Genomic DNA, 19981 nt, shown 5'->3' with positions numbered 1-19981 from the left:
TGAAATTGCAAAATCTGGGCCAAAATTACTAATTTACTAATTGCTAAATTACTCTAATGCTGTTTATGTGACTGCATGGAGTAGGCCTCCCTGTTTTCTCTGGTGGCTCAGATAAATGGTACACTTTTCCTCAGTTGGGTGAAAACGTTGGCCAACATTTTTGAAATTGAATGCCCCAAATTAGGCACCTACATCATCAGTAACCCAGTTGTTTGATGGTTTGGTACCTCTGAAAGTCAGGCCACTTAGGTGGATAAATGTAGATGTAATTTTCTAGCTTTAAGATTTCAATTTGAAAATTTTGGTCTTTGGCTGCTATCAATGTACATTCTTAAGCTTTTGTTTGAGAAAAGGCACCAGGGAGGATATTTCTCAGTTGAATGGTGTTGACAGCTGCAGAATCTAAGCTTTCGTTTAACCAACAAACAAACAATCCTCAAGCCCTTACAGCTGCAAAGATCTTCCAGAGTAAACCAAGTGTAAACTGATGCTGTGTAGTCTTCCTAAGTCTGCATGGACAACTTCAGTGCTGCTGCTCAGAGATTGTCCAAATTGCAGTGCAGTGAAAATTGACCAGAATCTTGTCAGTTTTCACTGTTCCATATTTAGAACACAGTGGACAGCACTGGAACAGAGAAGATGGTCAGTTTGAACTACTCCAACTTTGGAAAGCTATGTACAGCAAATGAGTAGGTACTGCAGCTGTTCACAGTTGTGGTCCACCCCACCCCCTCCACCCCCCCAAAAAAAATTAGGGAAGTGGAGCCACCTCTCCCCCAAACACACAACCACCATCACCGTTACAGTAGCCATGATGCTTTCGGGTGTGAGAGAGGAATGATTTATATGTATTGCAGCAGTGCCTAGGAGCTGCATGGACAAAGATCTTGCTGTGCTAGGTGCTGTACAAACACAGAACAAAAAGAGTCCCTGCCTCAAAGAGCTTAGTATAGGAAAGAAGCAGGGGTAATGCTCCCTTTCTCTTCCAACTGTCCAAAGGATGTGTGAGAGAGCTTTATATTTATCAAAACCTGATAGCTGGAGGCTATGAGAAATGGTGCCCCTTAGGATCCAGGGCTGCACCTGATGCAAATGCAGTGACCTTCCCTTTCCCTGAGGGAACACGGGTGGATGTGGCTTCTCACAGGGACACTGCACCCAGAGAGACAGAACCTTCCTTTTAGTTTAGGCACCTGGCTATTGAGTGTTAAGGCCTGAAAAGGTTACCAGTGTCTGAACAGGTGGTGGAGGGGTTGAGGCTGGTAGGTGGAGAGAGGGAGAAATTGAGGGGATGGAGTAAATAAAAAGAGAAAGATATTAAAAGAGGAATTTTGGGGTAGCGAAGATGATACCAAGGAGAAGCGTTGCACAAAATGGTTGGAGAGAAAAGGGACAAAGTGAGGAGAGACATTGAAAACTACATAAGAAGAGCTACCATGTGAATTATAAGAGAGAGAAAGTAGAGTGAAGCCAGGAAGGAAAAGAATGTGTAACAAAATCAAGGAAAGCACTGTAAAGTGTGAGAACCACATTAAGGAGAGCATGAATTGGCAACATGTTAAAATTAAATGCAGCACCCAACACTTCTGTTGCTATAAATTGCAGGGCTGTGATGGCACCAGGTATTGTTCACCCAGGCTTAATCCTCCGGCAGCTGGTGTTGGGTACGTTTTTCAAGCTGTGCAGGAGGATCCTCATTTCTGTTCATCTTCCAGGCCCTGAATAAATGTGTTAATAATATCCATTTGTCATGGGAGATTATGCTGCACATTGAATTCAAACTTTTGTGCAGAAGAGGCATGTAGTCTGGCACTGCCCAGTCTAAAGCTATTCCTTTTAGCTGTTCAACTTGATCACTTGTCACCTGGCATGAAGACATGGTCCCAGACACTAGTTAGCCCTGGGAGAGACCTTGAACACAATGGTATGAGCTGTGGAGGCTCCTTTTAATCCTTCTGGGTGACTTTCTAAGTAGGGAAGAGGCTAATCTGTTGCTTGTGCATTCCTTGTGTGTGAGAGGAGGGGATGAAGAAAGCTATGTAAGGTTCCTAAAATTTACTTGAACTCAGTTAGCCTTTACCTCTTTGCAAGTTATCTGTCATATTCTGAGAGTAGCCTTGAGCCGTGTGATTACTCAGAACGCTGCTCTGAGCAGCTTGGGGGCAGCTTTCTTATGATGGCTGTACAAACTTGCTGTTACTTTCATCTATAATTCATAAGAAACTTATCTTCATAACTTGATTGTAAATGGAGAAAAAGAAGAAATAGACATTCGTGACTGCAGCTTCAGTTTAAAAAAATATGAATGCAACAAAACTGAACTTTAGATAGCATTGGAATTCAAAGTTCACTTTAAACAAATAAACAAGCCCTAAACAATGGAAACTGTTAAAGCACAGTTAAGGGCACCCAAACAAGCATAAATCTGTCTCCATAGTGAGAACCACCAGGATTTGCCTTATCCCAGCCATTACGCAGGTTCATGTCTTCTGTTACCACCAAAATATTAATACCTGACTCTTAACTAGAGCTGATCGGGGACAAGGTTAATTGGAAAATGCCAATTCATTGAACCTGAAATATTTATCAGAAATGTGTTGGGTTCAATGAACTTCTGACAAAACACAGGTAGGGTTCCTCTGGCTCCGGGAAGACCCCTCCGTGACAACTGTCCTGAGGCCAGCGACCTCAGAGCTTCCACGGTCTATGGCTCATGGGCAACCTTGCCATGTGGACTGCCCCGAGATCAGGCTCTGGCTGGAGCCATGGCTCTCAGGGCTTTAGGATCCTTGCTCTGTGGTGGGGAGCTCACCTGAATCCCAGGGCATCCCCAGGAATGGAAGGCAGCCTGGGAGGTGGCGGCAGCTGCTCTTTCATTTAGAAAAATGGAACTGAAATTTTTTTTTTAAAACAAATAATTTCAGAATTTCTTTTCTGTGGGAAACTGAAATTTCAAGTTTTTGTTCTGAATTGGAATGAAAACTTTTTTGAAATGGCAGAATTTCCCACAGAAATGGAAATTCCTGAATTTTTGCCAGATCTAATCTTAACCATAGAGGTCAGTCATATTCCAGGCATAAACAATCCGTGGAAGAAGTCCTGTAATGATTAATGATTAGATACATAGCCTACTGAAGACAGTCTCTTTTCCCTTTTCAAGCAAAGATTCCATGTGCCATGAAATATCCAAGCGTCATTGTAATAGAGCTGGACTCGCCCAGCTGCGCCGCCTGCTAGTTGTCCTTGGGAATTAGCTTGTCAGGCTCTGGCGCGCCCTCTGCTGTCTGGTGATCCGCCTTACTGCCAGCCCCAGTCCCTCCCAGAACCCGATGCCTCCTCCCACTGGGGTGCTGCCCCCTGGCAGTAAACCCCAACAATCTCTGAGGGTCTCCCCTCCCCGGGGAACCCCCACCCACTACCCCCACCTCGCCTCAGTCTTGGCTACTGCCAGTCATCGCTTAGCCCCGCTCCCCGGGGCAGACTGCAGTATATCAGCCACTCATCACAGGCGAGGGGGTTTGGACCTACTGCCTCTGTCTACCCGTGGGCTGCCCCCTAGCAACCCCAGTACCCAATAGGCCCTAACCTAGGCCTCGCAGCCTGGGGGTTTCCAGGCCGGAGCTCCCCTGGCCTTTCCCCCTCAGCCCTGCTCCAATCTAGGTTCTCCCTCAGGTCCCTGCAGCCAGGCCCCTCCCTCCCTCCCTCTCTCTCTCTCTCTCTCTCTCTCTCTCTCTCTCTGCGTTCAGAGAGAGACTGGCTAAGCTTCAGCCTAGCAGTCAGTCCCTTTATAGGCCCAGCTGTGGCCTGATTGGGATGTGGCCCAGCTGCAGCCATTTCCCCAATCAGCCTAGCCTTTGTTGCCCTCAGCCCTGGCTCTCAAGCCCCACAGGGCAGGAGCGGGTAACCACCCACTACAGTCATGAAATACAGATCTAGTGTATCTCTGTATCCAAACTCTTAAACTGAGATAACGAAATTATGGGACTTGCATGGAAACCTAAAGGTTAGCGTGGTGCCAGAGTATCAGCCATTTGTATGCATGAACAGTTATGTAACATGTTCTGTGGTTCAAATCTTCAGTATTTCATCTGCAAGCTGTGCAATACAAGTGTCTTCTCTAAATGTTAAGACCATCCAGAAGGCTGGTAACAGCGCATGGGGCAGAAAAGTTTGGCGTCAACCTTTACTCCATTTTAAGTGTTTAGTTTGTCTTGAATTGAGTGAAGTCTGGGCCGCTTTCACTAGATAATCACCTCCATTTTTTCAGCCCATTGAGTAATCAATTCCATTATCTTTTATTGTGCTGTAAATGAATCTCTCTGCAGTCTCTCCTTACAGAGCACAGGATGAGAGTGAGTAACATTTGGTTGATGTAGTTTAGCTCTCTGCGACCATAGTAAATGTGCCTGACTTTTCTTTTCTTTCTCACTTGTAGGTTTATCCTTCAGTCCAAGGGAGTAATTCACAACCAACTCTTAGAAAAACAAAAAATAGCAGAAGAGAAAATTAAAGAACTTGAGGTAAGTTTTAGGTGAATTAAGGTGATATTGAAAGTAGGACCTTAAAAAAAACTCAACATGATAGTCTTTGTTGCATCCCTTACATATATAGTATATTTATATAGTGCTTTTCATCCTAAAGACAGGTTTCAGAGTAGCAGCCGTGTTAGTCTGTATTCGCAAAAAGAAAAGGAGGACTTGTGGCACCTTAGAGACTAACCAATTTATTTGAGCATGAGCTTTCGTGAGCTACAGCTACAGCATCCTATGAAGTGAGCTGTAGCTCACGAAAGCTCATGCTCAAATAAATTGGTTAGTCTCTAAGGTGCCACAAGTCCTCCTTTTCTTTCATCCTAAAGGATCTTAAAACACTAGAACTCCTATCCACTGCTGAAACATTGCTATCTCTTGGGTAGAATGCAGCAGCTGTCATGGTAGTAATATTAGCAATACATATCCTGCTGACCCTCCTGTTAGGAAAATACCTATCTAGTCTAGAAGTAATGAATATGATTTAGACATATTACATAATTTGAGTAGTTGAGAGATACAGAATTATATAGGAAATGCACAGTAATTTCAGTTAATGTCCTTTTGCAAGTTCAAACTGCTGAAACAGGACATTGTATCCATTTAATCTTGACCAATGTCCAGGGGATACAAACCAGGTTCATTTGCTTTGCTCATTACATTTAATTCTTCAGAGGGACGCAAATAGAAATGCACCAAAAGTGTTACCATTATGTCTTTTTTTAAATGTCCCTAATATGTGAATAATATGAAACCCTGCCCCTTAGTATCTTGAGCAAAGAACTTAAAAACAAAACAAAATAACCCTTTAGAAATGTGTTTGGGGAAGCAAATGATAAGTTGACCAAACAGTCTGATATGTTAGTGTGAGGTTTGGAGAAGGAATTAACAATAGGGAAGGCAGGGCAGGCGCGTGTGTGTGCTTGCATCATGGAATAGCGATGTGAAGTGCTTAAACTGCAATTTTACTCTGAAAAGTGGCACTGTGGAGTTCTATATTTACTCAGTGACTACAGATCAGTAGGTAAATAGAAAGGTGCTTTTCTTCTGTTTGCCCTGAAAGCGCAACCTAGAATCAGAAAGATGAGATGGCATCTGTCTTTTGCATCTCTAGCAGTAAATAATCTGCATGCAGAACTTAGTTAATGGTTCTGCTGATGAAGTGAGAGAGAGAGATGACAAGTATTAGTCTACTCTGCCTTATATAGCCCTAAAAGGTGTACCAAAAAAAAAAAGTCTTAAATGCATGGCCTGATTTTCAGAGATGTTGAGCAACCCCAACTCCCATTAAACACAACGAAAGTGGCATGTGTTCGTTACTTTTGAAAATCAGGTTCTTGTATTTTGTTCAATAAAGTACTTCGATATGATTCTGAATAGACACAGGGAGCAGATCTGAAGAGTAAGAATGTGCCATTTTTAGGTCTTTTTCATTTTAAAGACTGAGGATTTAATGTGGTGAAAGGCGTTCTTATTCAAAGAACGGATGATAGGATGAGGCAGATTTAAAGTAGTTTTGGGTGTCGTGTTTGAATAGGACAACCTTAAGCTTGCATTTCCTTGGTATCTACTGTTCACGTTTGTGGTGTTCTAACTATAATATTCTTGAAACGTAATACACACTCCAACTACAGAGATGTGCCTGCAACCGTAACGGCATCATGACAAACTCTTTAATGAGGGGATATGTTTTTGTTATCACAGTATCCTAATAAAAGTAGGATCCACCGTGAGGGAGATATCCTAACCATTGAAAATCTGTTTTTAACGGTCTCAGTTTTCAGCGGAAAGGAGAGAACAGATATGTCTATGGGGGCAGCTGTGCTAATGATATGAGGCAAGATAACGTTTTAACTACATTTTGGACGTTAGCAAGTGTGGGTTGCCAGGTCTGATCAAGCTGGGACTGTGCCTATTTAGTTGTGAAGTCCAGGGCAGTGTAGCTTGACAGTGCTGTCCTATACTCTGGAGAAAAACATTAACACTGTATTTATAGAAAATTCTCTCTCCATGAATAATATGAAAGATGCACTTGCAAATTACAGCTGTCATTTCTGAGCCGAGGTGCTTGGGTTGACCTCATGGCTGGGACAGTCAGTGATGAAACCCAATGTCAGTGATGTTCACGAGTCCCCGTGCTGCTTCAACAGTTATTAAAGGGTTGATTTGAATGCACTTTCTGAACCTGAAGCCATTCCATTGCTTAATAATTTGTCCTCTTGATAGCAGGTAAAAATGCATCCCTTGTTGGTAGCAATCTTTCTCCATTTGCGTCTTGGAAAACATACGCTTGCATGCCTTTGCAAGTGTCATAATGTTGATCTTCAAATGGTAAACTGGGCATAGGAACACCTCCAGTGCAATTACGACTTCGTCAATGACTGTCTCAGCTGTTCTGAGCAACTTCAGGGCAAGTTCAGGATCTTCAGAGGCTGAATCAAATGCCTTCCAGTAAGATAATTTGGCCTTTCCAGCTGGCTTTGGGTGGTTTTTAATGGTCCAAGGGATAGGAACACATCTCTGAGGTATATACAGCCTGTGATTCTGTACCACAGCAGCAGGCACAAAAACAGCATCTGGTGGAAGTCTTGGGTAGCGTCTGACAGAGAGCACTGGAACATCCGAGTCTTATGGAAAAAATCTGAAGTTTAGTAGCACCTCTCTCTGTGACATTGATGGCATGCAAGATAATTTTAGAGTCAGCTTCCTCATAGGAACTATGAAGAAACTCCACTGACCACTGAGGCAGCAGCTTCATTATACCATACACCGATGAAATTCTTTGAGCAATTCTTCATATGCTGGAGCGTTTTTCCCACAAGGTATGCAGTTAACTCATCCTTCGTGTGAGTATGAGACAGTAACTTCTTCACTGTGGCACTGGGGATGTTCGTGGAGTCAGTGATTTTATATTTGACAAGTGCAGTACAATGGAGTCTCTTCTTTCTGGTAATATTTTTAATTGATTCTTCTACATACTTGTCAAGTGTGAGATGGATTCCGTCATAGATCCAGTATTTTCTTCGTAGCCACATAATGAAGTGTTCAGCCAAATCTTGGCAGGTGTTAACAGTTTCTAGTTTCTCGACAGTTTGTACCTTAGCCATACCATCTATGGTTGCTATCCCGAAAGGCCTCTGCTGGCATAAGGTACTGATCATGTTGTCAGTAGGTGCTGGCTTAGGAAAACCATGCAAGATGTGCATTAGTTTGTTTTTTGCCTGGCACATATGGGTGGTTCCATCATATACGAACATTGATCATGGAGAACTCATACTTCCCCAAAGTTTCTCATAGAAGATCGTCATGCTGAGGTCTGGACTTGACCAGTAGATGAGCAACAACCTGTCTGCAGTTAGCTTTGTAATAGTCTCTGCCACCTTCACTCTGACTTCCCTCTTTGCATTCGAGCACACCATTAGTCTGTTTTTCTTAATGAGATCCCATAGATTGACAGAGCCTTGGATAATTCTTTGGGTTTTGAAGGCTTCATGCAAATCATGACCCAGAGTATCCATTTGAGTGACATCTTTAGCTATCTCATCACTGAAGACTGCTTTTGTCATAATATTAATGAGCTCTGATATGGGGAGCCAGTGCGATTAAGCTCACCTGTAGCTTTAAAATTGCTCCTTCTTGGTATTTAACAGCACCTAATGAGTTTAAATGGTGCTTGGTTACTTCTGGGGAAGTCATTCTAAGCACAGTTAATGTTTCATTTGAAATTTGTTGGAGTTCTGGGGTTGTCAAGGAAAGAGCAGCGTTCTCACTAAGAGTGACTGCTGCATACAGTTTTTCATGTGTTGAAACTCTACTTAATGGATGCCTTCGGGCTTCCAGCTTACCGCAGAAGAAGCAGGTGTTCTCTAAATGCATGCCATGGGAACTAGTATAAGGCAAGTCTCACCCACAGTTGGCACCTGTCCCAAAATCTTTGACTTTTTCTTAATGCTCAATGTACTTCCCCTCCAACCTTGCCAAATTCATTTTTTGGGTGCGCTTCTTATAGCATGCAAGTTGCAACTGAGGGTTGTATTTAACCAGGTCCTCTGCAGGGGTATACTTAAAGATTCAACTACTAGTTGGTATTTTTCTTCTCCCCATAGACTTCTAAAAATGATCAAGACCGAAGTAAAAACAAGGATTTTTGTATTAAATTACTTTGGGATTGTAATAACATACATCATATATATGTTACATAATGATATAACTACCTGTGTACTGTTTGCGGATGGATTCCAGTAATTTCTGGCTGCATGCTGATGTCTTAACCAGTGCCTCATTACAACTCTTTTGTCATAATAAACCAAGCTAATAATCAGTACCACTGAACCTTTTCTTTTTTGCCGATGATGACAAATCAATTTGAAGTGCTCCTTCCATTATAGTAATCTGTAACATTAAAATAAATTAATCAGATATGTTCTGGGCATTAACTGATAACACAGTGCTGTCAGTTGAGGGCCACAATTTAACTTTGTGGGGGCTGCGTGTTTGACATGCCTGTATTTAAAAATCATTTTTTAAAACTATAGTTTAACACTTTCTCAAATGTATATCTACATCATTGTTTTAGGGTTGTGGGAGAAAGGGCTTTGGAATGTTACCTAACTTGACCCGTTTCCAGTGACATCATATTATGAACATTTCTGCCAACTGGAGATCCTGGAGTGGGGACCTGGGGGCAGCGAGTTCTCCCGCCATGCTGCAGAGGGGGACACATTGAAATTATGGTTCTGTAGATTTCTATGAATCAAATGACACCTCCCTTAACTTTCTCTTATTATCTTGCCCACAAAATTACACACGCTCTCAGACTAACCTCTTTGGTAATAGTAGTGCTTTAAGATGAGTAAGCTCTAGTGTAGACAGGACACAGGCATTTTTACCACATACTAAACATTTCACCGTTGATCGCACAGGTGTAGCTGCAAAGGCAGCTGTAAACGTCCTGGTTAGATGCAGTCCCAGTGTTAAAACCAAATGGAATCTGGTTGATAGGCCTTTGTTTACTGAGTGTTGGGCTCCCAGGCTGCTAGTCTTGCCAGACTGTGGTCAGTTTTCAGCAGCTATAACCTTTAGCTGCATGTCTCCATCTGTTCCTGGTGGGAAATGGTTCTTAACCTTCTGAACTTTCAGATTGCTGGGTTAAGCAGAATGGGTGGAGTTCCCCATAAATTATAACCTTCTACTTCTTAGGCAGAGCTTCAGAGCTGTCCACTTGATGGTTGTTTTTTGTCCTTTGAAGCTTACAGCTGCCTTTGGCCAACGGTTATTGGCGCTGAATTGACTGTAACAAAAGCAGTGACTGATGTCAGTAACTGGTGGGAGAGGGAAAGTGGCTGCCAGTTGGATTGCTCTCTCCTTTTTAACTGTTGATATGGGGGCCAGGTTCCCTAAAGCTTCTACAGTTTGTTTAAAATGAAGATTCATATCCATTATTAACCACCTATCAAGCTGGCTGTTCCAGGAGTGCCATGGGATTCCTTGTGAGAAAGGTTGAAGTCTTACATTGATGCTTCCTGTGAGCTGAGGATTTCCAGGGAAACACCTGAATCCAAGTTACGTCACTTATCACAGGAGTAGCTGGGAGAGAATTTCTCTGGTCCTGAAAGCAACCAGTGATGCATGGAGGAAAGAATGTGAAACTTACGTGATCTTAGTGATTCCACTAGATCATCCTAAAGAAAATATCAGACTGAGAGAAACATGGTGAGGTTAAAAATCCCCACCTTTAGATTATTAAATGTAGATAGGTTGGATTTACCTCCGCAATGTCTGCTGTTTTCTTTACCGCCTCCCCATCTCCACTACAGTGGCACAGCTCCAGTGCTTCCGTAAAGATGCTGTCTTTGCACTCAGCTGCCTAGACACTGCCTATGCCCTCCCACAGCTGAGGGCCACAATTTAACTTTGTGAGGGCTGCGTATTTAAAATAATTTTTTAAAAATTATACTTTAACACTTTCTCAAATATATATTTACATCATTGTTCTATGTTTGTCATATTTGATACCATTGTGTTTGTGGGAGAAAGGGTTTGGAATGATACCCAACTCAACCCATTTCCAATGACATTGGAAATAGCTGAATTACTTTGGCTTTACAGCGTGCCCCTGCGTGCCCCCCCCACCCCCCCCAAAGTAAGCCTGAGGCATGGCATGGAAAATTTCAGTCCAAAGTTTGCAAAGTTTTTTAAGCAATTGAAAATAGAGTCTTGACTGAGTGTTGGGTTACCTTAATAATAGGCAGTGCTCCTAGCCTCGCTTAATAATTAATTATAAAATCCTGGAAGTGTGTTTCTTTTTGGTAGCACTCTGCATGCTAAAAATAGTGCCCATTTTGAGTGTGCTTTTTGAAAGTGCGTGCCCAACTGCTATTGACAGTCTGGGAGTTGGGTGCCTAGTTCCTCTAGGTGCTTTTGGAAATCCCACCCTCAAGGGGGCTGATCCAGTGCATTGTTGGGAGTTTGTTGTGTGAGACATTAGTATTGCAGAGCTGTTATCAGGCCAGCATGAGATGTATGCTGCTGACGTAGGGCAGAACTTTCCTAAGCGTTCAGCCCTGGGAAGCCGGGCCAGGTCTTCAGTATGTTGGGTGCCCATTGGTTATTGAGCTCTTTTGAAAATCTGGCCATAGGTGTCACAGTGGGAGCTGCTGGGTGCTGAGTACTTCTGAAAATCACTATCTCGGTGTTCTTCAGAGGCTTGAGCTGCATGTTTTTACAATCACAGCACTGCCATAGTGAACTACTGAACACTGAGCCTGCAATATAAAACTCAACTTTCTCTTTCAGGACTTGTTTGCCCTATTTTTGCTTTTATTAGCAATGGATACAATCCCAGTTAAAATAATAAATTGCAGGTTACTTTGAAGGGTTTTTGGCCAGTTTTGAGTAAAAAATAAAACTGCCTACCTTTATAATAACTTCAGTCAAAATGGAATTAATAACAAGGCTGGCCCTGTAAATGGCTTTGAGACTCAGCTGCATTGGAAGCCACTTTTAGGGGTACTGCAGGGAGCCTCTTGAAATTCACTTGTATAAAAAAAAATTGTGCAGTTCTTAAGGTGCTGAAAAATGGTGGAATAATACCCAGCGCTCAAAAAATTCATAAACACCCATTAGACAGGGTTAGATACAAACAACAGGAATTGGGGTGAGCTGGGATTTGTACCAAGGTGCTGTTCTTGAACTGTGCTTTCTAGATCCATCTCCAATATTTGCCCCTGGGTAGTAGATATCTGATTAAACTTGAAGCTCGCTCCAACCCCTTGACCTGCAGGAAAGGAAGAAGAGATTTTTTTTTTTTTTTTTTTTTTTGCCTTTCCGGTCTCTAAAGCCTCCTTACTGCTGCGAGGATTGAGTGGGAGAAAGAAAGGTCTTTGCTATTCTACTTCTCTCTCTCCTCATTATGGTAGGTCCTGCTTTCCCGTGAATAGTTCCAGTGCCTGCCTCTGATGTTGCTCCTAGCTTTCTCTGTAGCAGTATCATATAATTGCTGTGATTCTTTTTAACTGTTGAGTTTCAGGTATCTCTATTGCATGGCAAAGTTGTGAGCAGTGGCAGAGGAACTAGACCTCTATGTGCAAAAACTCAAAGATGGCACTTTACATTCAATGGACATTTGAAAATGATCTTTGCCATTGCAGGGACCAATCCAGCAAACACTTAAGGTGCTTAACTTTACACTTGTGCATAGTTCCACTGAAGTCAGTGGGACTGCTTGTGTTTATGTGCTTGCAAGGTTGGGACCATAAGGCAATAAAAAAACCCGCAACCTCTTAAATTCTGCAGAGATTGATACCCTGTGCTCACATACTTGCAAGAGGAGCTTCCCACTCACCAGTAGCAATTGGATTTTTCCAGCCTTGATAATATCAATTCTCTTGTTGTGTGTGTGTGAAATCTATTTTGAAAGCATTCTAAAAGGATGAGCACAGGCCCTTTTTAGCTCAGCAATGTTTGTGCAGTATTAGGAGAAAAACCTAGTAATGTTTTTCTTCCCTTGTTTTTAAGGAAACATGATATGCTGGGGTGGAACAATGCTTTGTTTCAGGAAATGTTATCCGTTTCCATTGTAGGGCTAGATGGATTCTGTTTTTAAATGTGGCATTTTAAAAAGACCAAACTCTGTTATGTTATAAAGACATGGAAAATGATTCTTCCTTCAGCGTGGAGGAAGTGATTATTGCTGTGTTTTTTCACTGGTAGTATCTGATAATCCCCTCCCTCCCGCTATTCTCGGCATGTTTAGTTGTCAGGCGTTGTCAGACTAAATTGCTAAAAATAACAAATAAGGGGGAGGCTGCTCTGTGGCAGCTTTCTCCACTCTGTGCCACTTGTTGAATTTAGTTCCTTCATAGAAAGGGCAAAAGCAACCCGCTTCCATTCTTGTTGAATGGGATTTCTTTTTTTAAAGTGCTGACAAGAACATTGTTGTGTGTCTCACATTTCCCAAACATTAATACTCTATGCACATGTACAAGAGGATGAAAGCTGACTGCTCCTGTAGGGCTAAATCTTCAGTGTCTGTCAACAGCAAAAACTAAGATCCTGGAAAACCACAGGAAAATAAACAAGTGGTTGCATTCTAATTCAGAACCTTTGTCATGTGGCTTCTGAGAAGCCATGTAAAATTGTCCCGACCCAGGCTAAAGATCTGTTCGCCCACCCTTTGCCATGATGATGTAGAAACGAATATTTTACTTGTCCATCAAATACCATTAGTCTCCTTGAGTAAGAGGGTGAGTTGAACTTTGCAAGGCTCCTTTATGGTAGAAAAAAAGGAAAGGGTCGTTCTGTGGCAATGGGATCTAATAGTTAGGGAGGCTGGCTGTCAGGACTCAAAGTTTTGTTCCTGCCTTTGCCATGGACATGGTCTGTGATCTTGGGAAACTAGCAATATCTCAATGCCTCACCTTCCTCCTCTGTAAAATAAGCATCATATATCCCTCACAGAAACGGTGTATGGGTTCGTTATGTTAGAGGATCTTTGGATGAAAGGATGGGCCTGACTGCAGGTGTAAGATACTAGCAGCATCTTCTTTCTACTGATCAATCAGATAAGGAGTCTCTGCAATTTGCCAGGGCTACTCCATGAGAACAAGGCTATTTTAATTAAATAGTAAATTTAGTGCTGATGAAAAGTGCCAAATTGGCTTGGAGACTGAAGTTCTTTGTTACCAGGATAGTACAGTCCAGGCAGTAATGGAGGCATTTATGTCTCCACTTTGCTCTTGAGGGACCACCTCCAGAAGTGAGAAGGGAGCCCATTCTCCATGCTTTAGGCAGACCCTGGGTTTCCATACGGAGACTGTCAACATGTGTGCCAATTGTGAGTGTAGTTTAATTATGTGAAAGCCTAGAAACTAGTGTGAACCCTCAGTTCATTTCACAGGCCACTAAACAGCCACCAGAAGGTAACAATGTTATGTTGTTGTTGAGCTGCACCACACTTAATCCCATGAATTACCACTGACAAGCTGTTTATCCCATTGTGGATTCATGGAGCAGGCCAGTGGTCTGGAGTGTGTGGTCTTTTTCAAATAAATGGGAGAGAATGAGTGTCCCTGTTTGTTCTTCTGTCAGGGGAATTCTCTCAAGAATTGGCCTCTCTGTATTTTACTCTAGATGTATTTTATTTTGATTGTGTGGTTTTTCCCTTTTAGCATAGAAGGAGGCTGTCATTTTTAAAAACTGCTCCAAGTGTGCCCGTAAGTGCTGGTCTGCTTGAGCGCTCTCTTGACCTTATGGCACGAGATGCATTATGGACATCTTGCAAATGTTTCCCACCATTGCTAACACCAGTTCAGCTGTAGTTTGAGCAACATTGGGGGCCTTGGTGTAGTGGCTGCATACAAGTTTTGGCTGTTTGAACTCTTTGGGAAAATCTTGTATTGTTTTCAGACTTTCCCAAAGTCTGCCATTTATGATGGTGGTGTGGAAGGCTCCAGGACAGAATTTCTGGCCTCCCAAGCTGTTAAGATTCTCAGCTGAGCCTCTCCATGGCTTGATGAAGCCTGGACTTGTTTGGCCCTTAGTGGAGCTACCCTCTCCTAACTGTACTAGGCTTAGATCTTCTACACTTTCCACAGTATGCATCCGATGAAGTGAGCTGTAGCTCACAAAAGCTTATGCTCAAATAAATTGGTTAGTCTCTAAGGTGCCACAAGTACTCCTTTTCTTTTTGCGAATACAGACTAACACGGCTGTTACTCTGAAACCTGTACTAGGCTTGGCAGTCAAGGCTGTGTTACTTTGGCTTTAATGGCCTCATGTGACTTTTGGAGTTATCTGCATTGTATCTGAATGGTCAAACGCATGGAGAGTTCAGGAAGTTGGTGAAAGCTCTGTGTAACTTGTTCCATGTGCCTGTGATGGCAGTTTCAATGCTCTCTGCACAGAGTTCATCCAGCCAACTTGGTGTTGGTCTTTGGCAATTGGGCTTGCTCTGAGCTCTTTACATCAATGCACGTTGCTAACTCCCAGCTGTTGTTACCAATATGGATGCAGGCTTCTATCCTGTGGATGCTCCATTTTCAAGTTTATTAGAAAAATTGGTAACAGAATTCTGTCCACCCATGAGACCTGTTAAAATTCTTCGATAGGAAAGTGTCCTGAAGTGCATCTGAGGCACTGCTGGGCATTGACAGAAAGATTGCCGAATGCACAGATATGATCTCCCTGTCTTTATCTAATCTCTGCCAGCCCCTTTTAGGGTTTACTCTCTACATCTTTTCACACTGTGTGTGGCAGCTACTGGAGGGAAGAGCCAAAACCCATCACTCATCTGCTGCATGGATGGGAAGGGAATTGCACTACACTGGCTCCTTCCTTTTCATTGCTTTATTCTAGCGCTCTAAAGCGATTAATTTTGATTAAAAAAATTAATCGCAATGTTAAATAATAATAGAATACCATTTATTTAAATATTTTTGGATGTTTTCTACATTTTCAAATATATTGATTTCAGTTACAACACAGAATACAAAGAGTACAGTGCTCAATTTATATTTATTTTTTTGATCACAAATATTTGCACTGTAAAAACCAAAAGAAATAGTATTTTTCAGTTTACCTAATACAAGTACTGCAGTGCAATCTCTTTATCATGAAAGTTGAACTTACAAATGTAGAATTAGGTACCAAAAAAAACCTGCATTCAAAAACAAAACAATATAAAACTCTAGAGCCTTCAAGTCTAATCAGTACTACTTCTTGTTCAGCCAATCGCTCAGACAAACAAGTTTGTTTACATTTACAGAAGATAATGCTGCTTGCTTCTTGTTAACGATGTCACCTGAAAGTGCGAACAGGCATTTGCGTGGCACTGTTGTAGCCGGTGTTGCAAGATATTTACATGCCAGATGTGCTAAAGATTCATATGTCCCTTGATGCTTCAACCACCATTCCAGAGGACAAGCATACATGCTGATGATGGGTTCTGCTCGATAACAATCCAAAGCCGTGTGGACTAATGCATGTTCATTTTCATCATCTGAGTCAGATGCCACCAGCAGAAGGTTGATTTTCTTTTTTGGTGGTTTGGGTTCTGTAGTTTCCGCATCAGAGTGTTGCTCTTTTAAGACTTCTGAAAGCATGCTCCACATCTCATCCCTCTCAGATTTTGGAAGCACTTCAGATTCTTAAAATCTTGGGTCAAGTGCTGTAGCTATCTTTAGAAATTTCACGTTCATATCTTCTTTGCATTTTGTCAAATTTGCAGTGAAAGTGTTCTTAAAATGAACAACATGTTGGGTCATCATTCGAGACTGCTGTAACATGAAATATATGGCAGAATGCAGGTAGAACAGAGCAGGAGACGCACAATTCTCCCCCAAGGAGTTCAGTCACAAATTTAATTAACACATTATTTTTTAAACGAATGTCGTCAGCATGGACGCATGTCCTCTGGAATGATGGCCAAAGCATGAAGAGGCATATGAATCTTTAGCTCATCTGGCATGTAAATGTCTTGCAATGCCAGCTACAGCAAGGCCATGCCAACTGCTGTTCTCACTTTTGGGTGACATTGTAATTAAGAAGTGGGCAGCATTATCTCCTGTAAAGGTAAACAAACTTGTTTCTCTTAGCAATTGGCTGAACAAGAAGTAGGACTGAGTGGACTTGTAGGCTCTGAAGTTTTACATTGTTTTGTTTTTGAGTGTAGTTATGTAACAAAAAACCTGCATTTGTAAGTTGCACTTTCAGGATAGAGATTGTACTACAGTACTTGTATGAGGAATTGAAAAATGCAATTTCTTTTATAATTTTTACAGTGCAAATATTTGTAAAAAAAATAATAAAAAGTGAGCACTGTACACTTCATTCTGTGTTGTAATTGAAATCAATATATTTGAAAATGTAGAAAAAATCCAAAATATTTAATACATTTCAAATGGTATTCATTCTGTTGTTTAACAGTGTGTTTAATTGCACTTAATATTTTTGAGTTAATCGCATTAGTTAACTGTGATTAATCGACAGCCCTACTTTATTTGCAGTTCTATGCATATGGGGAGTGGAAGCCCCACAACCTGCTCTCTCATTTCTGTGCTTCCTTTGGGGATAGGCGGAGTTATATAAAGAAGCTTTTCCCCAGTGGTAACAACCTGCAGCTGTTCACCCACTACTCTCTGGTGCCACCTGCTAAGCCTCCATTGCTGCAGGTTCTTCTATGGAAGGGCAGCGCACTGGACATGTAGGGAGAGCTGCTGGTGTGAACCTACCCTGTATATAGTTGCCGGTTTTCAGGAAGAAAGTAGCTGAAGTTTATCCTAGCACATAGATCAGGATCTTTAAAGTGGGGAGAGGGAACCCACATTCTAGTCTCCCATTTAAAAATGAAAAATACTCAGAGCATCTCCAAAAAAACCTCCAAGCCCAACAAAAAAACACAGCCACAACAACCCCACACCCCCTACCTCTCGCTGCCTTCTTGGCTTAAAAAAAAAAAGTTTTGTAGCCAGCTGGAGGATATGGAATACCCTGAAACTAGAATAATCAAAGAGCAAAAACATTCTTTTTACAGAGCATTTTTATGTCATTTGGTTGCTGCTTTACAAATTTGGATTAATGCCAGTTAGTGCTGTGAGAGATGGGACAAAGTTAATACTGCACTAATTTCTTTACTGCTTATGTACTCCAGTTTTTGACTCTGTCCAGGTAATGGCAGGAGCAGGACAAGTGAGGTAGAGGTGGCTTTACCTGTGATCCACGTAATGATGAGCAGTCTTACTGCATGATCACAGCCTTGCAACTAAAAGGGAATCAGTTGCTCTATAGTAATTATGATGCAGCCAGGAGGTCAGTTTCTATGCCCTGCTATGATGGGGTTGATGCATTAGATCACTTCTGGCCTCCAACACAGATCACAGGTGAAAAGTGTATCTGGGGGCTTTTAAAATTGCCAGCAAAGTATGTCTAATAGTAAGTGGTATGCAAGTAACAGGCTGGCAGGTATTAGACCTTAAACCTAACAGGGATAGAAAAAGGAGAATCAGATCATTTAAAAGAGTCGATTTCCAGCTTTCGAATAGGATCTGGCACTGGCTTAGCCCTGGGAGGTCATGAGATCTAGACTTTAAAATTTCAGCTATTTTATACATTTACATGTTTTTGGCCGTTGTGAATTCAGTGGGACAACCAATACGTATACATTTACTTGTGTGTATGTCTTTGCAGGGTTAGACCTTAATTTGGAATAAACCTTCATAATAGTGATTTTTTGTAAGGCCTGCAAGTTGTGCAGATAGCTACTTGATTATTATCATTTTAATAATTCACTCAACCAGCCTTCAGTTGAGCTGTAAATGGTATAAAATAAACATGTAGGTTGGCCAGAAGGGGCTAAAGTTTCATGCAGTCAGAAGTTTGAAATTCCACCCCGTTTTTTACTTTCACTGTTGTCTTTTGTCTTTCGTCTTTCGGACCTTTGGTTTTCCTGTCTTTATTTTTTTTAGGTGTATAAACATGTAGTAGATTTGAAACTAGGAAAATGATTGACATAGGTGTTTATAAATTAATCTAAAATTATTCTGATAGCTTTTTGAAGGGATGGTCTCTGGTCAAATTTGTCCCAGAATTTAGATTTTTGTGAAAAATATACTTTATAATTGAAATGTTTCTATCATTTTTTAAAAATTCCAATGGAAAAAGCCTTTAAAAACAATCACCTATCTCTGCATTGTTTGCACGCCAGTGTTCAGTTCTAGTGAAGGAGAACTAGAATGTGAAATAGGTAGAAACAAAAAAGTCTGCTTCTAATCAGGTATCTATGTAAGGAGTTAAGAGCCTAAATTTAGGTACCCAGGTTTGAAAATTTTGGCCACATTTTTTTAAATATGATGTTTAGCTTTGCAGGATCTCCTTAGAGGAAATGGTAGTACCTGAGGAGCAACTACCATTTCCTTTGATAGGACTGGATCCTGTTTTTATGAATAAATTGAAAATGTCTTTTACACAAAGTTGCTACGTTACAAAATCGTTCTTGTAATTTGGAAACAGAGTATTAACACATTAAAAGGACAGCTTGGAATTTATAGTGAAATGCTATCCAAGGCAATGCCCAGAACTTCCTCAGGGCTTTTTCCCTGGCATAGCATTACTCACATAGGAAATCCTTACTCATGGGACTACTATCTCTGTACTCACCTCTTAGTCACTGTGGCCCATCCAGCCACTCCTCATTGCCCCTTACTCTATGCAGTTAATTGCAGGGCTAATCTGTGTTTCCTCCCCCACCACCCCCGCCCCAGGTGGGAACAGGAAATAATTGTTTATATTGTCTAGAACGCTTACCTGTGCCCAGAACTGACCGAGCCTTGAGTCAGCATTGTTAAACCACACCTTGGTTCTCAGGAATTCGAGGGTGTTGCCATAACTGTCTCTTGGCACATGTCTTCCCTCTCTCACTCTTTACTATGCCTGGAGTTACGAATTAATTGTTAGTCTACACTTAAAATGCTGCAGCAGTTCTGCTGCAGTGCTTCACTGTAGACACTCAGTGCAGTGAGAGGAAGGGTTCTCCTGTCACTGTAGTTAATCCACCTCCCCAAGAGGTGGTAACTAAGTGGAAGAAGTCTGGCCATCGACCTAGCACTGTCTGTACCGGGATTAGGTCAGCATAGCTACATCTTTCGGGGGTATGGATTTATCACACCCCGGAGAGACGTAGTTATGCCGAAGTAACTTTTTATGGTAGATCAGCCCTAAGTAACTGTGTGAATGTCTGGCCACTTCTCTGCATATATCTGTAAGGCAACCAGAAGTTCAGCAGGGTCTGAGTTAGGAAGAATGGATATTTCTTATTGGCTTCTGATTTTTTAAAAACATTTGGGCTTTGAAATCTTAGAAAATAATTAATAAAAAAAGGTTTCATTTGACACTGAATGTGAGGGCAGAGCTGAAAAGCAGGAAAAGTATAATACAAATCTTTGCAAAAAATGTTTTTC

General features: G+C 41.6%; 1 protein-coding gene across 1 annotated transcript in view; it reads left to right on the top strand.

Annotated features, from left to right (window-relative positions):
- Positions 1 to 19981, top strand: part of PFDN1 (prefoldin subunit 1) — a 61631-nt gene that overhangs the window by 24165 nt on the left and 17485 nt on the right. The window contains exon 3 of the mRNA XM_074962136.1: positions 4436 to 4520. Coding sequence (XP_074818237.1) covers positions 4436 to 4520 — 85 coding nt within the window. The remainder of the gene's footprint in view (positions 1 to 4435; positions 4521 to 19981) is intronic.

This window comes from Natator depressus, chromosome 8 (genome assembly GCF_965152275.1).
Source record: "Natator depressus isolate rNatDep1 chromosome 8, rNatDep2.hap1, whole genome shotgun sequence".
NCBI classification, from domain to species: domain Eukaryota; kingdom Metazoa; phylum Chordata; order Testudines; family Cheloniidae; genus Natator; species Natator depressus.
The sequence above is the reverse complement of the archived record's forward strand: the minus strand, read 5'-3'. Positions and strand labels throughout refer to the sequence as shown.